We start from the raw sequence: 24,328 nt of genomic DNA, 5'->3' as shown, positions 1-24,328 counted from the left end.
AATTTAGCCCAACTAAACCTAACCCACATCGAATGCTTAATTATATTGAGAAGAAGGCAAAATTGTTTCTGATCTCAACAAGTTTATCTCAAATACTACTATTTTTTTTTGCCAAAAAAAAATACTACTATTTTTTATATAAAACGAGTTTATTCAAGCATACAATGACCATTGTTGTGATCTTTCCGTTTCAAAGCCGCTAATGTTTTTTGTGCAAAAAAACAACCGCTGATGTTTTTTGTAAAAAAAAAACAAAACCATTAATGTTTTAAGGTTAATACATGTAGATTAAGAAATTTTGAACTACTTACTCTCACTTAATTTTCTTTTATTTCATTTAATATATCTTCTCTCACATTCTCATCGGAGGATATGATTTTCAAATGGAGGGAGTAAATTATAAAAACCCGTAGATTATTTTTCCTCCATGTTTCTTTACTTCGTGACGAAATGGTTTTGAAAGAAGAGTTGATTCACAGAAAAGCCAAAAAAAAAAAAAATTTATGGGAAAAATAGCATCAAAAAGCTATAGAGATATCTCCTTCTCCAGGGCGGCAAAAGCAAGAGTATGACTGCTTGAGATTTAATTTTGGCCAGTCCTTGACAATAGAAGCAAGCCACACGTATTCATTCTCATGTGAGAAAAATGCAAAGTAGAATAAATGGGGTGCTGAAAGCTGAGATTGGCATGGCCACATATTTCAATCTAACTGACCAGGATTATCATTGCCATTATTGCAGTGGTAAAAGACACAGTGAACGGAGATATATATATATATATATATATATATATATATTAATTCGGGGGGTGGCTTGTGGAGTCATCAACTGGGTGCCAAAATCTGTTAAGAAACCACATGGAATCAGCCTCCACAGAATACCCATCTTGGTTCCGGTGCCAGCTGTAGTGAGCATGAGTTCGGTTCTTGATGTCAAAAATGGCGTGCCCAAAACTGGCCTCTCTATATGCAGAGTATTCTGGTTGTGGTTCTGTCATGCTGCACAACGAATTGCCATTATGAAATGAATCAGCCTAATATCACATAGAGGAAAGAAATCCACAGTGGATAGCTTACTTGGTTGCCAAGCCTTCAAGGTTTCCTCCATCACCAATGGTTATATACACAGGAGCCGACTGATCCTTTACAGGAGTGCACTGACCATTTACAACGTTGTATGCCACATTCGAAACGCGTTCCTGATACAGACAATAATCAATGATCAACAGATGCAAAAAAAAAAAAAAAAAAAAAAAAAAACAGAGGTTTTTGTAAGGGCATTGCTCATTGCTTGTTTGATGATGATGGGAAGGTTTTTTTTTTTTTTTGGTATTTGGACCAGTTTGCACGCACTCCAACTGATACATCGAGATCATCTATGCCCTGACTAAGGAATTCAAAAGGAAATTCCTTTCAGCCTGGTCCCAGGAAACTGTCAATATAAAGATTCAACTTGTGGGAGGATGCCGAACAACAACACATGAAATGCTCGCCTGTAAAATTTAGACCAACTCCTTGTTGGGACCGGAAAAGGTTTGAAGGCAAGCGTAGTGAATCATCATCTTAATACTTTTCCTCAGAAGCATGTTGCGGAGATTTCAAGAGAGAAAATAAAGGAATAAGTAGCTTGAGAGTAACACTACACCAATTACACCTGAATCAAGACTATATACAGGAAAATGGAAACAGCTTGATAGAGGGCTAGCTCTTACTGATCTCTCATAGGCATGGACATGACCAGCAAACACAACATCAACCTTGTACTTCACGAACCAGGGCTCATACATCACTCTCATGCTTTCCCCTTCCATAAAATGATAATTGTAGCTGTTATACCAAGGAGAATGCAAGAGAACAATCAACCAAGGAGTCTCTGTCCTGTTAACTTTTGGTAGCTCTGCCTCAAGCCATTGGTACTGGGGAGTGTATTTTCCTGAAAAAGTAAAGAACATTATACTGATAATAGAATCCACTTTAAAAGCACGGGCATTACATTCCCATGTAAACACTTGATCCAAGCATTGACAACAAAGAAAAAGTGGGGAATAAGAAAAAACAGTATAACTTGACATGGATTATAGGCACCATTGTGCATTATGAAAGTCATAGCATCAGTCAGCAAGTCTTCGCATAATCATTGGGTATTACGCCATATAGAATTACCGTATGCTGAGTATGAGGCCAAGACAATGATATACGCCGAAGCTCTCTTGATAGAATACCAGAAGGGTTTAGTACTCTTTGATGCTCTGTAAGGAACATGGTAACGGTGGGTATAAGGCTTGAATGGTATGTTTTCTCCCTGCAATAAATCAACAACACGGGTTCTTTTTTATTTTTGATGAACAATAGCGTTGAAGAAGTAATAATGAAAAAAAAAAAGAGAGATTTTCTCTAGTGAGTTCATATGAGAAGCTCACAATCTCTGGAGCAAAGTCAATTTCATGGTTCCCTGCTGTCCATATCCAAGGTTGATAAGCAGTACTTCTTTCTGTGAACCTTCCCCATGTATCCCACCTAACGTTATCGTGATTTGGGTAGTTATCAGCATAAGAGAGGTCTCCCACAAACAGCACAGTTTGTCCTTTTCTAGGGTTCTTTTCATAGTGCGTAAGCGTCTTATTTGAATCAAAACTCTGACCAAGATCCCCTGCAACCAATTTTCCATTAGTTAATCACAAACAACTACGGACACACTTCATATTGTTCCAGAAGTTGGCGCGTTCAAAGAGTGTCACCAGCCACAAAAGTCCAAACCACGAGTTTAAGGAGATCTAAATCTTGACGAAACTGTAGAAACTTGTTTTGTTGGTCATTCCTACAACACTGGGATCATTTCCTTTGGTACTTGATGCAATAAAATCTTATACCCAAAACTTTCTGCTAATTACTCGTTCCGTCTCCACTAGACCACCCATTACAAAATGCATGTGAAAGATCAAACAGAGCTACTCTTTGAGACAAGAGATATATGTTCAAATGCTTGCAACATAGTATTAACCTGTGATCCATGAACTACAGAGTAATACCGGATATGCTTATATAACACACTTACCTATTAGACCAAATGTGTATGGCACATCCGGGCCAACTTCAGGAGGAGTTATAAACCAGAACTGCCTCTTTGTGAACCCAATTCCAACCTCATAGTAATATTTGGTGTTGAACTGCCCAAGAAGTACATTGATTCGTTAAAAGAAACATCTATATCTTCTCACATGGAAGCTTCAAGCTTCGCATAATCGAATTGGAGTTATGGTGCTGAGCAATTAGAGTCTTACCTCCAAATCTCTGACCGTACAGTGATGGATAAAACCAGACGTGTAATTGAAGTATCTATATGTGGTATGTTTGCCCTTAGCCACCTTCTTTTCCTTGCTCTTCTCACTCCAGTAACGCACTACACTTGACCCTGGTTCATCCTCTGTCACCCAGGATACAATCACTGCCTCTCCCACAAGATCACCTTGTGTTATATGAACCTAAAATCCAGATCAACCACACATTAAAATCCACATCAAGCGAAAAATTGAGATTGAAACAGAGAGAAAACCAAACAGGAAAATGGCAGAAAAGAAGGCTTTGCTTCATCTTTTCTTAGACAATCAGAAAAGAAAAACTACTTGGCTAACGTTAAAAGGGACACCGAGTTACCTGTTGGGGAGCATTATAACCTGAAGGTACTTTGAAAACATCGCTGTCCAGCGGCATGTCAACAGTCTTCTCAGCTTTCCTGACGAAGGTGCTAGTCTTGCCGCCATTGCACATCTCAGGCATATTCAGAAACAAACCAAACAGCAGAGCTACTGCAGCAAAACATCGAAAACCTAGAAGACGCATCTTATCGAATTCTAAACCTCTACGAATCGAGGTACCTACCACTACCATCAATCAATCTCGACGCCTTCCTCTTTCACGGGTCTCTTCTATATATATAATAGCAGACTAATAGAATGCAATTTACAATGGCAATGGCATAATCAGGGGAATATTCAGGGTTCTCTATGAATTCAGGTCAATGAATGCCTAAGGATATGGGAGTCCTCTGGGATTATCTATAAACAACTTCTATTTTTCTGCCGTGTGAAATCAGAAGCGTCCCATGGAATCACGGACACTGAAGATTCGGGCTATTGTTTGTATATGACATGAGGCCAACACGGGGAATACAATAATAAAGAAATATGAGGGCGAGAGAGCCTGAGAGAGGAAGTTGACTTTGGAGTCCTGCGTCTCCCGCGAAGACTTGTATGATAATAGGAACAGTACGAAGCATGATTCGTGAATCATAGTCATGATTCGTTTTTATGACGAAAAGAGTATACTTTGACCGCTAACACATCTTATTTTATTTTCTTTTATTTAGAGGGAGTTTCCACACGGGCAAACGTCCTATGATTGATAATTTGACATCATACTGATATACTAGTATTTTCTTTTGCCAGCGACATCATGCTGATATTGGAATTTAATTTCCACAAAATTTCATGACTATCTCTTTGTTTTTTTTAAAAATTAGAACAGTTTGAACCCGGCAAATTTTTCTACCATGCTGACAACTAAGAAGTTGAAATAAAATGTATTTTGTTAACGTATATATCTAGCTTCCATAAAATTTTACCATCTTTTTTTTACATAAAAAAAAAAAAAACTGCTACTGTGAAGAATGAGCGGAGATGATAGATAAAAATTAGTATCTTTTAACGCCATCATTTTGATTTGATTTTAAATTCATCTTATTGGGTGTGCATAATAAAATATACTAAGAATTATGATCCGAAATTTTAAGTTAAATTTATTGATATTATTCTGTCATAATAATTTGTAATCTAAGGTTCCTCAGATAAATCATTTTTAATTCGGAGTTTAAATCTAATCGTCTTAAATTAAATTAAGATTTATAACGAATTGTCTGGAACCAAAATTTTAATCTTTATTTAATAAAACTTGTCTTCAGGAACAAAGAACAATCCATGTGATGCGCTCCCCTGGCCCCAAAATTAAACCACGTGTTCCATTATTAATGGGCACATGGTTTTACAGTTAAAAGTTAACTGAGGCGGACTCCTATATGTTAAGTCTGTATAGGCTAAGATAAATTCCCATAAAACCTGTGAAATCATATCCGGCCAACCAAATGACTTTCTTATGCAACACAAATCCCACAAAATGTGTTTAACTCATTGTTGGCATTTGCTGATAAATAGTACAGTACTAGGAGTAATATGTAAGTATCTTAATATGAGATGTTGTCGACATGTGTTTATCACATTAATTATTTTTGAAAAAATTCTATTCAACGCATTATTTTTTTAAAAATTTAAATGAATGAAAACAATAGACCAATAAATGAGAGGGGCATTTTAGAAAGAGGAGGACAATAAATTCTTGAATATTAAATGAGGTGCATTCTAGCAACCTAAAAAATTAAAGAGGACGTCACTTTTCTGATCTGAGAAAGACAGAAAAGGACGTCGTTGGTCAAATTTGAAAAAAGACCCAGAGAAAGAGAGAGAGAAGGACGTCGGGTTCTGAAAGGGGAGCGTGCCTTTTACAGCTGGTGGCAGAAATTGAGGACTTTGCTATGGCTAGCAAGTTTGAACGCGTTCGAAGTCGAACGCCGTCGTTTTCGCCTCCTAAACGAACAACGACGCCGGGCCCACGTGGTGCTCTTGATCTCTCTCATGGAGGCACGTAGCCTTCTTTTCTTCACACCGCATTCACCGATTCACGCACTTGGATCATATTCCCCATCTATAAGTTCACGGGGTAACGGTCTTTATTCAATCTATCCACAGACTGTTGGCTGCCGGTCGAAACAAAAAATTAAAAAATAATAATCTACACAATAGTAATAATTAAAAATTATATGTGACTTATAACTAAATAAAAAAGAGTTAGTTCCAAAAAAATGTATAATAATTTACTTCTATAGTCTTTAATATAAAATTTATTATTGGGTTAATTTTGGTTTTTAAATATTAAAAAAATTTATATTTATCAATTTTTTTTCTAAATTAATCCTATTAATACTCCCTAAACCATAATCAAGTTAGAGAGGGAAAGGGGATATTAAGAAAGGTGATTATGATATTTTAGAAAAAAATATATCATATTTTTTGTAATTAACTAATTTACCTAAATTCTTTAATCTAATCAAATTAGTTAAATAGGTCTTATACTAAAGATCTGAGAATATATTGCTAACGAATTATCAATTGTCTCCGTCTAATTGTTTATATCAACTAAGTAGATTTATTTATTCATTTAAAAAAATATAAAATTTTTAGCTGTTTAACTAATATGAGGTATTTGGATGAAAATTAAATTACAATTTTAAACGTAATTTTATGATATAATATAAGAAAAGTTTTATGTTAATTTAGGTAAAAGCGTATCTAAAACACCATCTAAATCTAAAATGATAATCCAGAGTTTACTTTTTCTGGCCATAACCCAAGATTTTTTTAGATGCATCTCAACCTTTTCCATATCTCTGGCTTAAAAAAAAAAAAGAATATTTTTCCCTGTCATTAGTTATTAATTATTAATTAATAAATGGATGGATGAAAGCATATGGCTGTAGATTGCTGGGACCAGAAGCCCTTTTGAGAGGCCCATCACTTTTGATGGTACGCCCTTTATCCGCGCTTTGTTCGCATCCATTGGTGGGAGAGTGGGGCGAGTTGTGTTCTTTTCCAGAGGCGCATTGATGAAGCAAATATAATTTCATTCCATTGTTTTAGTCTGAAGTGACTTTATTATGATTTGGTTTGATTTCGTTGCTTGACTATTGTTAATTATGTCCCCACTTGCCTCTTTCATCGGTCCTTCGCGGCCCTTTGATTGTCTTCCAATTAGAAGTGCCCCTCTCGCCCACTCTCCAACAAGAAGTTTGACATCAAGTTTTTTTTTTTGGGGTCAAAGTTTGACATCAAGTTTAATAACGTTATTTTAATAAGTTTTGACAATATTAAATCCGTCAATAATAATATATTTTTTGTAAAATTTTTCTATTTAGAATTTACTAATCTCAAATTTTTTTTATAAAATTTTTCCTAATGCTAATATTGAGGACGAAAAACGAATAACAAGAAAAAGAGAAGAAAAACTTAACATCAATTATTTAAGTCAGTATTGTGTTGAATATCTGTATTATGAACACTTAAATAAGTGTTGGTTGCTATTGAAAAAATTCATAAATAATTGTCATAAGATAAAATTACAGATGACTTATTTTTCTTAAAATTTTACCAAACATGAATTTAATCAATCTACTGAAAAAAAATCATGCCTGGTCAATAATAAATCTCACATCAATATATCATATAAAATTTATAACAAATTGCACAATTTATCAGTCATAAATAATAAAATAATAGTACATCTCGGATGAGATTTTAACTAATGCATGAGAGTCTATGCCCGACAATGGATATAAATTATTGAAACTCCACAATATTTATAAGTTGTTAGCAGCATAATGTATTTCTCAGATTTCAGATATTTCACAGCATAGAATTATAATACTACCTCCAGTCCTAATTATAATACCTTATTTATAATCTACGAATATGATCTTATAATTAAGATCACAGTTAGCAAGATATTTCAGGCATACAAGACCAGTTTAGCGTTTAACCCGAGCTTCAAAATCACAAAGATTATGCTTCTAGATCAGAATCCAATGTTTCAGACCCAATCATTTCAGCCCACGAACATGGTTGGTTGAGGTGGACTGGACCAACCCAATTAGCCTAAGAATTATACACACACGCACACAAAAAGAAAACGCCAATTTTATACAAATCATGGGTATTTTGTTTTGCACGAAATTGATAAATGGAGCGTGTCTCTGTTTTTTCGTAAGCTATCAAAGTAAAATATTTTTTTATGAAATTTAGCTACCACTTTTTTATTTGTATTAAAAATTTATGGAACTTTTTTTTTTGGTCCAAAAAAATTTATGGAACTTTAAGGGTTGTCGTTTGCGTTGGATTATTTTAACCGCATGGTATGGTGAGAATTGCCTCCTAATGGACATAGCACTCCATTTTCTTTGGTCAAATATTGATAGTATCATATTTAATTTGAATTTGGTAATTTCTTTGTCACTCTTAATTTTAAATTGATAGTTTTTTTTTTTTAAAAAAAGAACAAACCCGAGAGCATTTTTAAAAGCCGCGAGATAATATGCTGCACTCCAAACGGCTTAAAGTAGATCGAAGAAAAACTTAACGACCAAGTCTTCGATTGCTTTCCCTCGATGCTAAGCCAATGATGTCACAATATAAGCATTTACTTCTCTGATCCTTAATATAAGATCTATTTAATTAATTTGATTAGATTAAGGAAGTTAGGTAAGTTAGTTAATTATAAGAAAAATGACACATTTTTCCTAAAATACTATAATCATCTTTCTTAATACCTCATCTCCTTCTTCTATTTGATCATGGTTAATGAAGTATCCATAGGGGTAATTTAGAGAAAATTGATAAATATGAGAAATGGGTCTTATATTTAGGACCAAAACCAACTCAAGAATTGGGTCCTATATTAAAGACCGGAGAAGTATTTAACTTCTTCAAGAGCCATTTTTTGGGGTCTTTTGTGGGAATTCAAAAGGCACGTGCGTTCCACGCACATAAACCTGGGATTTCGATCTAAGATAAACAAAATAATTCATTCGCAGTTTATTTAGAACACACAAAAATTGAATTCTATTTTCATAACAAATCATATATAATACGAGGGTCATGATTGGCCAAACAAAATAGGGTCATAGTAAACAATACTTGTAGTCATAAGCCAAGTCAGGTGACAGGTCATCTACTATATACTCATTCATACAATGTGCAGGTAGATATATCTAACCTTTTTAATTAAAAAAAACGTGCTAAGAAATATATTCTAAACAATAAACTTTTCATTACAAACAGCAATTCATCTATCAGAATTTTTCTTAAACACTGACATTGTTAAAACCCTCTGCCTTATCTCTGGGGTGAAAATGAATAAAGTCAATAATTGGAAATGTTATTAGAAAATAAATATTGAAAGAGAATATGAATGAAAACGAAATTATTAAGTAAAAATTAATTAAAATTTTTTGGCCAACAAAAATTAATTAAATTAAAATATCTTAAAACGTACAAGCAAACAGCCAACAACAACCACGTCGGCAAAAAACAATATATATATATATGCGTGTGTGTGTGCTTGTGTCTATATACACATATATAGTAGGCAAAAAAATATACCATGTATGTATACAGGTGCGTATTAGTTAATACATTTTTTTAATTGTCCTTAATTATTTATCTTGTATTACATTTCCTCACACATTCTTTTTTATTTTTTTTCCTCATTCATTATAAAAACATATTTTAAAATAAAAATATATTTCTAACATATTTATTTATTATTTATTAACTAATTTTAATTAATTATTTATTATTTATAAATTAGTTATTTAAACTTATAATAATAACAGCGAGCGTGCGCGCATATACTAATATTGGCCAAGAAAGGAAAACATCCAACCACCATTCAACTCTGACATTCAACTATTCAAGTAAGCCAGCCGTCCTCTTGTATCTGGTTAAACTGATTCCGCAAATAGTGGATAAGGCAGGATTGTTAGTATGATCAGATGCGGCTTACCAAATAAAAAATAATCCGTACCGTCCACTCGAATAATATTCTACCTTTCGAACGGTTTAGATTTGAAGGATCATTATACCTCGGTGGGCAAGATCACATACGTAACTCTGACTGATTGCATAAATCACCCTCGCACCCTCGGTTCAGAGCTACCCTTCTCTCCAGCGATTCTTGTTCAAGCCAATATGGATAGGAATCTTTCGCTCTTCATTGTCTTCTCTTTCCTCTTGGTCTCCACGATCTCATCGGAGACGGAGGACTTGGCCGCCGTGAGTGACGCAGAGCCGTTGATCCGGCAGGTGGTCGACGGTGGCGACCTTCGACTGGGCGCAGAGCGTCACTTCTCTCTCTTCAAGGATAGGTTCGGGAGGTCGTACTCTTCCAAGGAAGAGCACGACTATAGGTTCAAGGTATTTAAGGCTAACTTGCGCCGAGCTGAACGGCACCAGAAGCTGGACCCGTCGGCAGTTCATGGTGTGACTCAGTTCTCGGATTTGACTCCATCCGAGTTTCGGAAGAAATTTTTGGGTCTCAGAGGTCTCAGGTTGCCTGCGGATGCACACAAGGCTCCCATATTGCCTACCGATGATCTCCCCAGTGACTTTGATTGGAGAGATCATGGTGCTGTTACCCCCGTTAAGAATCAGGTGCCTTTTGAAGTCTTGTCTTTTCGTTATTCTTTTGTTAAATTTGATTTTTGATTTGTCGTTCTAATTTTCTGTTTGGGAAACAGGGTTCGTGTGGTTCATGTTGGAGTTTTAGCACAACTGGGGCCCTGGAAGGTGCTCACTTCCTCTCGACGGGACAACTTGTCAGCCTTAGCGAACAACAACTTGTGGACTGCGATCATGAGGTTTGGCTGTCTTTTACCAGTCTAAATTTTATTTTATTTTTTTCGCAAACAGTTAATTATATGGATTCCTATGTTATTTTCACTTTTTATTAGGATGAACCGCAAAATGTGATATTTTGAGGGGTTTAATCTGATATCTGTCCTCTTTAGTTTGGTGACTGAATGATCATTGCTATTGCGTGCAAAACCTGGCAGTTTCTATTGACCGCTGGTCTATTGCATGAATCATTGTCCATACTTATGTCGAAGTTATTGTTGTTAAGTAATGTGGATATATAACTGATTAATTTTCAAGCTACTATTAGGATGCTTAGATAGTAATCAAATACTCGATGTTTCCCTCATATATTTCTAAATTCAAGGACGTATGCCTATATATGCAGTGCGATCCAGAAGAACCTGGTTCTTGCGACTCTGGATGCAATGGTGGACTAATGAACAACGCTTTTGAATACATCCTTAAGGCTGGTGGGGTCATGCGGGAGGATGACTATCCTTATATTGGTACTGATCGTGGGGCCTGCAAATTTGACGAGACTAAGATTGCAGCATCAGTGGCAAACTTCAGTGTTGTCTCACTTGACGAGGACCAGATTGCTGCTAATCTTGTGAAAAATGGTCCTCTTGCCGGTAAGTTATTGTTCGATCTTTATGTTTAATAGTCAGCTTCTTTTCCCTCTCTTCTCTCTTCTTCGGTAGATAATGATGGCCGAAATTATGACTTTGTACGGATGAATGCAGTGGCCATCAATGCAGTATATATGCAGACATATGTGGGAGGAGTTTCATGCCCATACATATGTTCAAAGCGGCTAGACCATGGGGTGTTGCTGGTAGGATTTGGTTCGGCTGGCTATGCTCGCAGTCGGCTGAAAGAGAAACCATATTGGATCATTAAGAATTCATGGGGAGAGGATTGGGGAGAAAATGGTTACTATAAGATTTGCCGGGGACGTAATATCTGTGGTGTGGACTCCATGGTATCCACTGTGGCCTCCATGCACACAAATTCTGACCAGGTTACTAGTTCCCCTTAATTTCATCAATCAACCCTCAATTGTGTATATAGTGTATTTCATTTGCATTCCCCCTGATCTTGCCTCATTTTATATTATATTATATCAGGTGTCCAATATCATGATTAAGGTGTAATTTACAGGATGCCTCGCTTTTTAGTTTTCGCTCTTGTCTGCTCGAAAAGTATGTAAACTATCCTCTAATAACATCACAAACATTCTGTCAGCTTCTTGACTAACGATGAACATTTAAATTGATTTTATGCAATCGTTGGGGTGCTTCAATTCTGACTTACCGTTTCTGGAATGATGCCGAAATAACTATGTTCTTCTCAAAATTTCAGTTAGTCGTGTGATTCATACCTGCAATGTTTATACGCATAGGAAATAGAGCAGACTCCATGACATAAACTAATCTAGCTCGCTGTCAAAAAACCAACTAGGGCTGCTTTAGATAACCAAAAGGAGACAAAATGAGAAGTTAAGCATTCAAACCTTCATGATATAATAAAAATAAACCCAGCTAATTATCAAATTGATGCGACTTTTGTATAATCAATACGAAACTAACTGGATATGAAGTCTGGATAATTCATCAAGTCATTCCACTCTTTATAGAATTAGGGGCAAATTCTCCGATATTGTTATGTTTTCCAAGAGAGTAATATTATTGTCAACTCTAAAGTTTTTATTTTGATTTATAGACATTAGAACAATCATGTTTATTATTGTTGTTGTAGTTTCCTAACAAATAAAACATAATTATTGACAAACAAGCCTTGAATAATAGATGCATATTCTAAACGGTCCAAACTCGTTATTAACATGAGCATTGCGTAATTGAGGAAGAGAAATGGCAAAATCTGTGCACATCTGCTTTGGCTTCCCCCATCATATGATATAAGAACCAATTGAATTTTTAATTTAATCTTAAATATAAAATCTCAATTCATTTTATTTTTTTAAATTTATTAATTTTTTTAAAAGTAATTCTAGTTACACATGTTAAATATTTTATCGAATATTAAAATTATTTGATTAGTAAAAATATTTTAAGAAAGACTATTTATTTATTACAAATAACTAACTTAACAAACTTTTTTAATCTACTTAAATTAATCGTCTAACTCTTATACTCCTCCGGTCCTTATTATAAGATCCAATTTGACTTTTTATTTGGTCTTAATTATAAGATCCAATCTATTTTGTCTCTTATATTTATGCATTTTTTTTCAAGATAATCCTTCTAATAATGATAGTTTTAGCCAATATACTTAATTAGCAAGGATATTTTAGGAATGACAACATTTATTTATTATAAATAACCAACTTAACTTACTTCCTTAATCTCCTCAAATAAGTCAATTGGGTCTTATAATTAGGACCGGAAGAGTATTAAGAACTAAAGATAGTATGACAACTTGACAACCAAACCCAAGAAATTTCATATCCGTCCGCAAAGAAACAGCCATTTCGGTCTTAACATTGATGCATTCTATTTATGATCATACATCTGCACCAAGCTATCGAAATATTGAAATTAGCTAATATGCTAATTTATCAGTCATAATTCAACGCTTATAAATAATATCACGACTCTTCATAACGGTGCTTGTTAAGAAAAGAACACATTCAAATACATTTTGACAGTTTTTTTCCCCCCCTCGAAGCTGTGCTGTTTTACTCGTATTCCATCCTTTCAACCACCCAAGCTAGCCTTTCGTCGCACTTCTTGACGACTCTACGACAAAGAACAGCAATGAAAAGCCTACCGATGCAACCATTTACAGGGCGCCTTACTACTTTTCTCAGCACTCGGCTTGTGATGACTAAAAAGAACTACATCACCTAGGAGCCACCTTAAAATATAAAATCCAAAGGTCATATTGTCTTTCATTTTATCACGATCTTTTTATACTGTCACCATGCAGTGCAACAAATCCTTCGCTGGCCAAACTAGCAACTGCATTTCTTAGCTGCATTAACATGTATTTGCCTAATTAAAAATGAGATAATCCAAATGGGAGTATACCAAAAAAAAAAAAAAAGAGTAAAATTTCTTTTGGAATGGGGAAAAGAGGGCAGGCTTACATCACTGAGGTGGAGTTCACTGGCGCTCTGTTTCTTCAACTCTTCCAGTAACTAAATGACCAAATGTAAACATATTAGAACGTCATTGTATACTTCAGATGTTCGGTAGAATAACTTATCATAATAACATATAGAGTAAGCTAGCATACCTCCAATAATCGCATTGATGGTCCTCCAATTTGCATCTTCTCCATGATTATGTTGCGAGTTGCTTGTATCAGACTTTCTCGTCTCATCCTTTCACTCGCAGAAACTCCAGTAGTGATAAGATCCATGTCAATGGTTCCTGGGAGAAATAAAGGACATTAAAAGAAAAGGCATTTTGGTCTAGTTTGTGCGGGTATATATAAAAGAATCAGGCTCATCATTTCGAAAGCTACCAGTAGAGTGATCTGTGGCAGACTGCTGCATTGCAACTTCTAGAAGCCGAAATGCCTCCATTACATCCCGCTTTTCTACCTGTGTCCATCAGGTATTTTAAGAGTACTAGAAAGGTTTCCTAAACTGTGTTTCACTAGGAAACTAAGCAAGCATAACTAACCCATTCTGAGAAACGAATCCGAGCCAATGCTTCGCTAAGCCGTATTAGACTCTCAATCTGCCTTGGTGTTGCTGTTATCACCTGATTAATTCATTCAGAGGATTGGTATGCATAGCAGAGGGTCGAAAATCTTAAAAATTGCAATATTAGAGAACAATATTACAATCATATCATAGAATCTTTTCAGGCCAAAAAAAAAAATCATATCTTATAATCCGAAATAATAATTCCCCCGATATGGGTTTTCACAAAAACAAAACAAATGGTGATGTCCAATTGGGAAGAACATATTTGTCCTCAAGAATTTTCATCATGTGTGCGCGGAATCATTCATTTTAGTTGCATTCCCCAAGTTCATGTATAGTCAGAATCTTGCCAGTTAAACTACTCTAAAATACTTTACCTTCTTGCTACTCCCTGGAAAATTTCCTCTCCTTCTTATCTCAACATAACCTCTAGTCAATTCTTCAGCCGCTTCATCAGATAGTTGTGGGTGTATATGCTTTCGAGCATAGCTCACATAAGCAGTTAATGTAGGAAGATCCAACACATCTTGCTCTAAGCTCTACAAATAGATATATAACATTATTAGTAAGCCAAAGCAATGAACGTTGGACCTTAACCATGAATGGGAGGATGTCAGGTTTAGACCTCAGGATTCTCAAAGTGTAAGGAAACAATATGCTTCGCAAGTCGTCTATCTGTCTGTTCGTCAGCCTTGTCAAGAATTAAGTAGATCAAATCAAACCTGAGCAAGAACATGTCAACTCAGTTCAGTTCAGAAATCCCGCAACATCTCTATAAGTTCTGTTAGTCTGTTATCTTTTTACCCATCATCATGGCTTGTATTAATCACCAATTCTTAATGGATAGAAACAGTTGGGTTCAGAATGACTAGCAGTGCCCTACTTGCTTCATAATGAATCATGAACTCCGTAAAGGCCAGGCTCAAGTTTGTGACCGCTAAATGTTAATTATTTTACTTTATTTATCAATGGTAAAATAATATTTTTTAGTTCCTTGAATTGACAAAGTTTCAATTTAGTCAATTTTATTGAAACTTTTCAATCCTTTAATTTTGTACATGTAGTCAAAATTCTCCTCTTCTACACTTTTAATTTATTTCTTGGAAAAAACCTACATGGAGTTAAATTAATTTACCCATCATAATTTGAACTTCCTCATTATGCCAACAAAGAAAATAAAATTTACCAATTCCTCTTTCTTTCAACTCTGATAAGCATTTTTCGGTCAACAAAAACTCTGATAAGCATTTTAGTTTTTCTTTGGGGGGAAAAAAAAAAAACTCATTTGGAATATCCAAATCTGGGGGCACAGGGATATATTAGACAATACCAAATCTGCTTTTTCTTATGAAAATAGAGGTTAAAAAATGAACATTATTTTTATTTTCTTTGTTGCCATTAAGAGGTAATCAAAATAATTATAGCTAAGTTAACGTAAAAAACATTTTTTTTCTTAATTAAAATATTAACGCCGTTGAAGAAAATATTTTTCTTATGTCAAGAGAATTTGAATCCAATAAAGAAAACAATTTTTTACGAATTTGAATCTTGGGGGGAAAAAAAAAACAGATTCTTAACATATTGAAGCATGGAAAGTGCAAATGGAGCCCATTTTAAGGCGAAATTTAACAACGGCCTACCTGGACAGAAGTGTAGGAGGAAGTTGTATATTGTCAATGACAGACAAGCGAGGATTATATCGTGACCCGCTGGGGTTCGCGCAAGCCAACACTGAAGTCCTGGCATTGAGGGAGGCAATAATACCTGCTTTTGCTATTGAAACAGTTTGTTGTTCCATCACCTGAAATAATAAGACTCAGGGCTATAGACACTCAAAACGCAGAGCTAATAAAGTCATGACGCAAGAAATTCTTCATTGACAAGTATACAGAAAGAGAAAGCATGCAATCAACCTCGTGTAACATGCTCCTGGCATTCTCAGACATTTTGTCAAATTCATCTATACAGCAGATGCCTCTGTCACTTAAAACTAGAGCGCCACTCTCGAGAACCTGAAGATGGGGCACATGTTTAGGGTCGCCTATGTTTCTTAAACGGAAGATAATATAATAACATGTGAATATAGTTTATACAGTTTCGCCTGTTTCAGGATCTTTGGCAACATAAGCAGTCAGTCCAACAGCAGAGCTCCCTCTTCCACTTGTGTAAATGCCACGTGGAGAAAGTTTATGTATGTATTGGAGCAGCTGGGACTTGCTGGTTCCAGGATCACCAACTAGTAAAATATTAATATCACCGCGGAAGTTAGCGCCAGATGCCAACTTCAAAGCACTTCCACCAAACAGCTGTAATAAAGGCGGTCATAAGCCATCAGCCAAAGCACCACAAAGAGAGAGCATAGACAAACTAAAGGTAGATCAGTGAAACAAGCTATCAACCTGCAAACAGAAAAAATATCTAACCTGGCAAAGAAGACCTTTCTTCACATCATCTAGCTCCCAGATGTTTGGAGCCAATGACCTTGTCAGCCTTTCATATATATCTGCCTGTTTTGATAGCTCTTTAAGTTGAGCCACCTGCAGCTCAGACAAGCATGTGAGTAATATGCATAGAAACAAGCGGTAGATTTCACGGTAAATAAGAACAACTTTACCTTTTCTTCGTCAAAATTAATTTCTTCCGTATTTCTGTTGCCCAGGCTAGTTTCCACATCCATTGCATCCTCTGACAGCATTCTTGACTTATCAGTCTTCTTAATATGAAGGCAGTCAATATAAGTCTAAAATGTGAAGGGAGCAATAAAATAAACTCCAGTTAGAAAATATTCATAATTTGAAGACGAACTAAGGAGATTCAGATATAAATAAATTTAAGATTTGAAGCCATAATACATGCCTTGAACAGTGATTTAACAGTTCTTTGAGTTGGTCCAACCCTGACACTCATAGCCCTATATATGCCAGTCACCTAATGAAGGAGAAAACAGATCAATGACACCAATAAACAAACAAAGGCAGTTAGTTGAAACAAAGCATGCCAGAGTATGATCTGACCTCAACTCTGTCACCCGGCTTTCCAGCATCCACCAGCTTGTCATGCACCAACAAGCTTACTGTGTGTGGTGTTCCCCCTTCAGGTATCTCATCAGGTGTCTCCTGAAGCCTCACAATTTGTTTGTCTGTGAAACTGAGTTTTGAGGAAAGACCTATTAAGTTCCATAGTTACTAGAACTAAACTCTAACCTAACCACAAATGAGGAGTAGCTGTGAAATAAATAAAAAATGCAATATAAACATGTTGGCTGCAACCCTCATCCCCTTTATATTGCATCTATAGTTGTATCCATCCCACGATTTGATTTCTAGAAACTGTACTGATCTAAGCCTACCATCAAGCAATGCATGTGTCTTAAAATACAAGAATGAACTCAGTGAGTCTTCATGACAAGACGTCTGAGATTTTATTTTTAGGCTCCAGCTGGATCACTGCACAAGACTTGAAAGCAGTTAACAATCATCTGGACTGAAGATAGAAAGTTTTTGTTTATCGTCATAGAAAAGGTCAAACTCTTTTCACTAGAATGATGATCCAGTACTGGATTTTTTAAGTTCTTAATTTCAGAACATGTACATTAATACAACCACTAGCTTAAAAGCACATGGACAATTATGAGTCACCAGTCATGTGCTTATTTTCAGTTCACCAGAATCCTTTCAATTGTGCCGCTGATACTGATTTTAATATAATGGCAAAAGAAAATGACTAGCATTGATACAGACTTCCAAATCTGATTCCTTCATGAATCGGCTTATTCATCCAATAGCAATAAAAACTCTTCCAAACATCAAATTACTTGTTCTTTTCCCACAAAAAAGCTACTGGTTGCATTACCTGCATCGGTTGTGAACCAGTGTCATGGAGTTCCTGGCTTGACACTCTTCTCTCAGACATTTAGTAGGTTCATTTATTCGCCCTGAAAAAAAGTCATCAAATTATAACGATGTGAAATGACATAGATTGATCATTAAGGAATAATTAGAAATGTCCATTATAATTACCTCTCTCCACGGCAACCGGTTCTGAGCAGTATCCACACACGAGACATCTAAATATAGCTTCCCTAATTTCTGGTATAATGGAGCTACATCGAATGATCATTCCCTTCAATGATACCATCCTCTCAATATCTGAGGAAAAAACAAGCATTCTTAACAGGCCATTCGTAATATCATACGAGCGCCACATTAAAGTTAGCAAAGAAGACTGAATGATAAACCAAACTCACCAGATGGATTCAAATTCCTCATTGAAGTCGAGGTTTTTAGATTAAAAATTCGAGTTTGAATGTGCTTCTCGAACAACGGGTTGATTCTACTAACCATATTCATCAGAACCAAATCAAAAATTGCAAGAACCTCGAGAGGATATCTGACCATTTTGGTGTACAAGTCCGGATCATAATCAAATACATCGTGTGCGTCGACGTCTAGTGAATCTCCCTCAATTTCAATGACTTGTTTGATAGCCGTCTCATATTTCCCCTCCATATGCAGCCCATCGCTCTGAGATGACTGCTCTCTGAAGTGCTTTAAAAACCTCTGAATCGCCTCGTTCACGTCTTCGACGCTTATATTAGTACCCCAGACGAAGGTAGGCCTAATATCGTCTGCATTGTAGCCCTCTCCGCCTTCTGATGACATAGGAACGTCATCAGTGGATGTGGGCGTGGCTGCAACAGGGGTAGACATGGACGCTCTCCGACCACCTCCCCTTTGCCTGGACCTCGATGGAGTTGGGGTCGCATCGGAGGAGGCGAATCGAGATCGATTAGAGGGGGGAGTTGCGAAGGCAGACGGTGTCGACGAACGCCGGCGCCCTCTGTTGCGAGCAGCATCTCCGGGAGAGGATAATGTGTTGCCGATTGGGCTGGAAAATGAATCATCGGGAGAGGAAGGACCTGCACAATTTGGCGAAAGCCGTGAGCATACAAACAGAAATTAAATCCTAAGAAGAAACTAGGAGGAGAGATGCCAACCGTTGTTGAAATTCGTCGGAGAAGAATCGGAAGCCATGACTATTTGTGAAAGGAACAAGCACACCAATAGAGAGAGAGGAGGGGAAGTGGAGCTCCTAAGGCATTCTGCCGCTAGATATGGCGGGACGAAGATATGATTTTCCCGCCAGAAAATTTGGGCTGAGCTTGTTTGAATTTGGGCTCTGAATATGTAATAGTAAGAGGCCGGAGAACGGCCCGCGTCCATGTTATGGACCGGTAGAAGCATGACATCATAAAGCGGATAAATGACAACGGATACAGTTTAGTGATTTGCATTTCACACTTATTCTGACCCAAAATTTCTGATTTAGTAGATAGACAAAAAAGGAAAGAAAAAAAATTCTAATTTATTGGAGGATTTTCTTGAACAATCATTTAGTTTTTAATGCTACCAACCAATTTAAATTTAATATCTCGCCTTTATATATTAAAATTATTTATGTCTCAAGTTCTACGCAAATATCCCATACACAATTATTTTTTATAAACAAAGAAAATTCGAATTAGGCAATTAGCACTACAGCAACTGAGTCATCGACACGCGCTTTAGGAGTTACCTTCGCTGCTCTTTCCTTTTCTTCTGCAGCTTTGCTTCTGTAAACGCAATGTTCTAGACACGAATCCAATATACAATCTGGGCGACCAAATTTTATGTATTGTGCACATAATTTGGAATAGTAAGCCCTGCTATATACTACCTCCAGTCCTGATTATAAGAGCTAGTTGACTTATTTGAGGAGATTAGAAAAAGAAGTCAAGTTAGTTATTTGTCATAAATAGATATTGTCTTTCCTAAAATATCCTTGCTAATCAAGTGTATTAGTCAGAACTACCATTATTAGAAGGACTATCTTTTAAAAAAATACATAAATATTAGAGACAAAGTGGATTGTAGTCTTATATTTAGGATCAAAATAAAAGTCAAACAAGGTCCTATATTAAATACCGAAGGTAGTATCATATAGCGATATTTATTGATTTTTTGTTGTTGGCCAAAGTGATATTTATTGAATCCCTTTTTTTTTTTTGGCCTGCCAGCGATATTTATTGAATCTACTATAATATTGACATATATCAGCAAGCGTACTGTAAAAGAAGTGGTAGTGTGATTCCAAATGGATGCATTTATGGGGTGTATAAGTATTATAAGGATGGCCCGCAAGGCTTAAATTTGGTATGCAGGGCTCCACCTGTTGAAGTAAAATTGGGGATATATTCCTAATAATAAGCCTCTGTGTCATAATTGAAAGGGCATCAATCAATTCCTTGAAGCAAAGTGTGAGTCCATCTTTTCCGTTAAAAGCTATGAGAGCGCACACAGGTTATGTGCTGCTTTACCATAAAAGCTAACTTCAACTCATTCCCCACTTAGATGCTTAACCTCTCATTACCTTTTTCTCTTTTTCCAGCTGTTTTTTTAATGCATGTTTATTAATCTTGTGTGGCTCCCCCTACCTCCTCATGAAACTATATCTTTTATTCATTATGTCTGCTCATGCATTCCATTAAAATGTGCAGCTTTCTTTTTTATGGTCTTATTCTAATAAGATGTTCATTTTTCATGCGAAACATGAATCTGGTATAAATAAGATGGTTCGGCGTGCTTTCCCAGAAGGCTAAACATAAGAGATGCCATGTTTCCTTTTTCTCATGTTTTGAAGCATAGAACTGATCAAGATTCTAAATCTCTGCGTACGTCCATTGTTTTAAACTTTCTGGTGTCATGTTTACTGGCCATTCATCTTTAAGCAAGCTAGTTAGGTTCGAAGAATACTTGGCTCTTCAAACAGGATATTAACTTCTAGCCATGTGATTTATGATTATATGTCGTCGTTGAGGCACCTGGAAACTCTTTAGGGTTTGAGGTATATATAGACACGACGCGAACCGATCGAAGTGATACAGAACTGATTATTTAAAACTACTTAATCATTAATTAGTGTGTCACTGCTTTTGCTTGTTAGTAAGCTGCGAAAGTACGCACCATGAAATTAAAGGATGGGGACAGATAAAAAGGGACACGAAGTTCGGTAAGAACATCATGATCATGATATGACTAGAACCTAAGAAGGCAAACTGCGAAACCTCCACATTGTATAGGGACATAAATGCTAAACTTTTCTGTAAAAGAAAATCCAGAAAAATAAAAGAAACGAGCGTACATAAAATGAGTTATTACAAGACTTTAAAATAAACTACTGCTCATACTTTTATACGATACACTGTTATTTTGCAATGGATTATATATATAATTGCATATCCTTTTAATTATTTGGTAATCTCTCACACACAACTAAGGAAAGTCCATTGGTTAAACTGGTCATACATATCTGGGCGAAGCTCCTGTAATCTCAGACGTAGTCATGAGGTAGAATCTTTGAAGAATGAAGATCAACGTTGATATACTCTCCTCTAAGGTTGTAAAATGTTTCAGCCAGTAATTTGAACTTGAGCTATATATCCCGACTATATCATCTCACTCACAGAACAAAATTCACGTAATAAATCTATAAATTGATTAAATTCTCGACTTTCACCAGTAAAATCCATGAAAGATATTTAAAGACATATATGGTCTGAGTTTAGTGAAGAAACATCCTCCCATATACGAGTATATACATATATATAGTTAGATATAGCTACAGCCTACTGGCAGATCGCATCAATTAATGAGCAAAAACAATTGTTAATGCCTCTAAAAGAAGGGAGCTAAATCAACTATGTAAATCACCCACCAATTATTAAATACTCTATGGTCTCGTTTAATATGAAGCATTGAAAATGAGTGATAGGAATTATGATTACAATTGAAAAAAAAATATTAGAAAAGTCTTTAGCATGAGTGATTGCTTGTTATATGGAATTAAGCAAACCCATAAAAGTAGGATTGGGGAATATCATTTCTCCTCATGGTATTCCTCAATTCCACACACATGAATTTGTTTAATTCTATGTAACAAATAATCTCTTATACTAAATATTATATTTTCAATTTCTATCCCTCATTTTTAATGATTCGTGCCAAATAGTACCTATAATTAATGCCCTGTCTCTCTCTCTCTTGTGGCTTGAGTTGAGAGAAAATAAGATGAAACTAATTACGGTTGGGGGATGGAGAAATAAGGCATAGAAGGTGGTAGGGGAAAAGGGTGTGTTGGATGAAAGATAGAGTCACGAGCAGAAGAAGATGATAATGGAGGAGCCATTGTTGCGGGATCAATATTATGGGTCGTCTGTGTTGCTACGTTGATTAGATTGTTATGCTGAAGAAGAGGGACTGAGGAAGTCTGAGCAAGAGAAGGGCCTTGATCATGAAGAAGACCGCAAAACACATGCCCTCCAATCCTCACCGACGCATGGTACGCTAATTCATTCACCCAGTCATCATTTGATCGCACTCGTACGCATCGAAACGTCGCCGTCATGCTCACCAAACCTGGAAACTTCAACTCCTTTTTATCTGAAACAAACTACACACAATTCAAGATTCATGGCATACAATTTCTTAGGTTATATTAATCGTTAATTATCAACCCAGAACTAGATTTCTGAGTCCAGTATAGGTGCAGGCTGAGTCTATTTTCTGGGTCTTACTGAAGCAGAACTGAGAAATATGGGTTTGAATTAATCTAGTTGCAGCCAAATTAATGAGCCAGAGTAGAGGAAGTGATGAATAGTGAGAAATAAGGAGTTAATTAGGGCAAACCTGCTGGATAATTAGGGTTGTTGTGTTTGTGCCTTTTGGGGAAAGGAGGATGATGCTCCTTATGGCGTCTTCGGTGATCTACAGGAACCCAAGTGCTGTGAACATGTGTTTCGCACTCAAACCCTCTGATGTTGCAGCAAGTTCTACATCTCTCATACTCACAACCTTTCTTCGCTTGGTTCCCGCAGTCTTGGCACTTGCTCCTCAGTACTTCTTCTCCTTCCATAATTCGCAGGATCAAATGTAAGATGTGTTTTCAAAGATCACTCTTCTTCTTCCTGGTTTCTTCTTCACCTTTATTTTAGTCTCTCTGTGATGATGATGATGGGTCTAAAAGGAAGCAAGAACTTTCTTCTTTTTAAGTTTGGAAGAATTATATTATTTATATATGAGCATTTGTACTGAGTCCAGGAATAATACAATTATTGCATTTACGCCATGGCAAGCTATTCAGAATCAATTCTAGTTTGAATCATATATACGAATCAAAGCCCGATTTGTGTGTGCGCGTGCGTGTGTGTGTGACCAGTATGTTGATTTAAGATTGTGGCATATAGAGTAACTTGAATTGAAGAATTTAGCCTATGATCTATACAACTCTTGATTTGAAATTTTGACAGTCGTTGATGTGTGTAGAACCACATCTATTGTGTGCAAAACATCATTAGTAGTATAAGAACTTACAAAGGAGATAGCACAAGTCTACTAGGTATATAGGGAGAAACTGTGTGTGTGTGTGCGCAGCGATATTTTACTTCAATTGCCACTTAAATTTTGTGTTTTTTCACATATCAAGATGGCTTTTATACACTTTCATGCTCATAGTAAGTAGAGTCTTTCCGTTTATTTGGAAGTGGTCATTTATACATAAATATAAGGCTACAAGGCTAATGTATATATTTAGTCTTCTAACTTTATATAAGGTTTTGATTTGGTTCCTTAACTTTAAAAAGAATACATTTGATCCTTTAATCCTAAAATTATTATACTTAAATGATGATTTTTTTATAACAATCATAGTTGTTTTGAAAAATAAACTTAATATCTTAGCATTTGAGCATTTTTATCAATATTTAGGATCTCAATGTTATTATTTTTTGTTGATAGTTTTAAGGTCAAAGGACTAAAGGCATATTTTTTAAAGTTAATGAATTAAATTAAAATTCTTTGTAAAGTTAAAGGACTAAATATATATTTTATTCTAAATATAATGAAAGAATGTAAAAATATCCTCTAAGATTTCATGTGACTGTCTTTTAAACCCTTTGATTTTCTCTTTGATGTTGAATAATAAGTATTTAAACTATCCGCACGCACTTGATCCAAAGATCAATTCGATCTTTTTTGGGCGAAATTATAGTGGGTGTATTTTTTGTGGGTACGTCATTACATTAAAGGACAAACTGGAGATTATAG

The 24,328-nt window shown here is 35.8% G+C and overlaps 4 protein-coding genes across 4 annotated transcripts; 1 reads left to right on the top strand and 3 right to left on the bottom strand.

Moving 5' to 3' along the window:
* Window positions 1-796: 796 nt before the first annotated feature.
* Window positions 797-4,023, bottom strand: LOC114723627 (purple acid phosphatase). Its single transcript, XM_028909829.1, has 8 exons — window positions 3,654-4,023; window positions 3,281-3,481; window positions 3,055-3,166; window positions 2,420-2,649; window positions 2,163-2,301; window positions 1,712-1,932; window positions 1,077-1,198; window positions 797-998 (listed from the first exon to the last, which is right to left on the bottom strand). The coding sequence occupies exons 1-8, from the start codon at window positions 3,885-3,887 to the stop codon at window positions 797-799; spliced, it is 1,461 nt and encodes a 486-aa protein (XP_028765662.1). The 5' UTR covers window positions 3,888-4,023.
* A 5,803-nt stretch (window positions 4,024-9,826) lies between these two features.
* Window positions 9,827-11,799, top strand: LOC114723628 (probable cysteine protease RD19B). The gene is made up of 5 exons (XM_028909830.1): window positions 9,827-10,309; window positions 10,396-10,515; window positions 10,899-11,145; window positions 11,257-11,534; window positions 11,641-11,799. The coding sequence occupies exons 1-5, from the start codon at window positions 9,848-9,850 to the stop codon at window positions 11,665-11,667; spliced, it is 1,134 nt and encodes a 377-aa protein (XP_028765663.1). The 5' UTR covers window positions 9,827-9,847; the 3' UTR covers window positions 11,668-11,799.
* A 1,203-nt stretch (window positions 11,800-13,002) lies between these two features.
* Window positions 13,003-19,264, bottom strand: LOC114723626 (DNA replication licensing factor MCM4-like). Its single transcript, XM_028909828.1, has 18 exons — window positions 19,186-19,264; window positions 18,436-19,107; window positions 18,209-18,337; window positions 18,042-18,123; window positions 17,204-17,336; window positions 17,046-17,117; window positions 16,804-16,929; window positions 16,613-16,726; window positions 16,283-16,495; window positions 16,103-16,201; window positions 15,830-15,990; window positions 14,815-14,911; window positions 14,567-14,728; window positions 14,164-14,244; window positions 14,003-14,081; window positions 13,772-13,908; window positions 13,623-13,673; window positions 13,003-13,507 (listed from the first exon to the last, which is right to left on the bottom strand). The coding sequence occupies exons 1-18, from the start codon at window positions 19,220-19,222 to the stop codon at window positions 13,433-13,435; spliced, it is 2,520 nt and encodes an 839-aa protein (XP_028765661.1). The 5' UTR covers window positions 19,223-19,264; the 3' UTR covers window positions 13,003-13,432.
* A 3,040-nt stretch (window positions 19,265-22,304) lies between these two features.
* On the bottom strand, window positions 22,305-23,345 carry LOC114723680 (protein SHI RELATED SEQUENCE 3-like). The gene is made up of 2 exons (XM_028909906.1): window positions 22,913-23,345; window positions 22,305-22,666 (listed from the first exon to the last, which is right to left on the bottom strand). Exons 1-2 carry the CDS (start codon window positions 23,136-23,138, stop codon window positions 22,305-22,307), a joined length of 588 nt encoding a protein of 195 aa, XP_028765739.1. The 5' UTR covers window positions 23,139-23,345.
* Window positions 23,346-24,328: the final 983 nt, after the last annotated feature.

Source organism: Neltuma alba, unplaced genomic scaffold (assembly GCF_004799145.2).
Source record: "Neltuma alba isolate B1F8T4 unplaced genomic scaffold, ASM479914v2 tig00012148_pilon, whole genome shotgun sequence".
Classification (NCBI taxonomy): Eukaryota; Viridiplantae; Streptophyta; class Magnoliopsida; order Fabales; family Fabaceae; genus Neltuma; species Neltuma alba.
Note: the sequence above shows the minus strand (reverse complement) of the source record. Positions and strands in the feature narration are given on the sequence as shown.

What these genes read in the sequence shown, in the direction of transcription:
- LOC114723628 (XM_028909830.1), top strand. Translation starts at nt 9,848, where the DNA reads ATGGATAGGAATCTTTCGCTCTTCATTGTCTTCTCTTTCCTCTTGGTC. An exon ending in TTACCCCCGTTAAGAATCAG is followed by an intron (nt 10,310 to 10,395) that starts GTGCCTTTTGAA and finishes TTTGGGAAACAG; the next exon opens with GGTTCGTGTGGTTCATGTTG. An exon ending in TTGTGGACTGCGATCATGAG is followed by an intron (nt 10,516 to 10,898) that starts GTTTGGCTGTCT and finishes CTATATATGCAG; the next exon opens with TGCGATCCAGAAGAACCTGG.
- LOC114723627 (XM_028909829.1), bottom strand. Translation starts at nt 3,887, where the DNA reads ATGGTAGTGGTAGGTACCTCGATTCGTAGAGGTTTAGAATTCGATAAG. An exon ending in GTTATAATGCTCCCCAACAG is followed by an intron (nt 3,482 to 3,653) that starts GTAACTCGGTGT and finishes TCTGGATTTTAG; the next exon opens with GTTCATATAACACAAGGTGA. An exon ending in TCCATGCCTATGAGAGATCA is followed by an intron (nt 1,199 to 1,711) that starts GTAAGAGCTAGC and finishes TGTCTGTATCAG; the next exon opens with GAACGCGTTTCGAATGTGGC.
- LOC114723626 (XM_028909828.1), bottom strand. Translation starts at nt 19,222, where the DNA reads ATGGCTTCCGATTCTTCTCCGACGAATTTCAACAACG. An exon ending in ACCGGTTGCCGTGGAGAGAG is followed by an intron (nt 18,124 to 18,208) that starts GTAATTATAATG and finishes ACTTTTTTTCAG; the next exon opens with GGCGAATAAATGAACCTACT. An exon ending in TTAATTTTGACGAAGAAAAG is followed by an intron (nt 16,727 to 16,803) that starts GTAAAGTTGTTC and finishes TCTGAGCTGCAG; the next exon opens with GTGGCTCAACTTAAAGAGCT.
- LOC114723680 (XM_028909906.1), bottom strand. Translation starts at nt 23,138, where the DNA reads ATGGAAGGAGAAGAAGTACTGAGGAGCAAGTGCCAAGACTGCGGGAAC. An exon ending in CAACCCTAATTATCCAGCAG is followed by an intron (nt 22,667 to 22,912) that starts GTTTGCCCTAAT and finishes AGTTTGTTTCAG; the next exon opens with ATAAAAAGGAGTTGAAGTTT.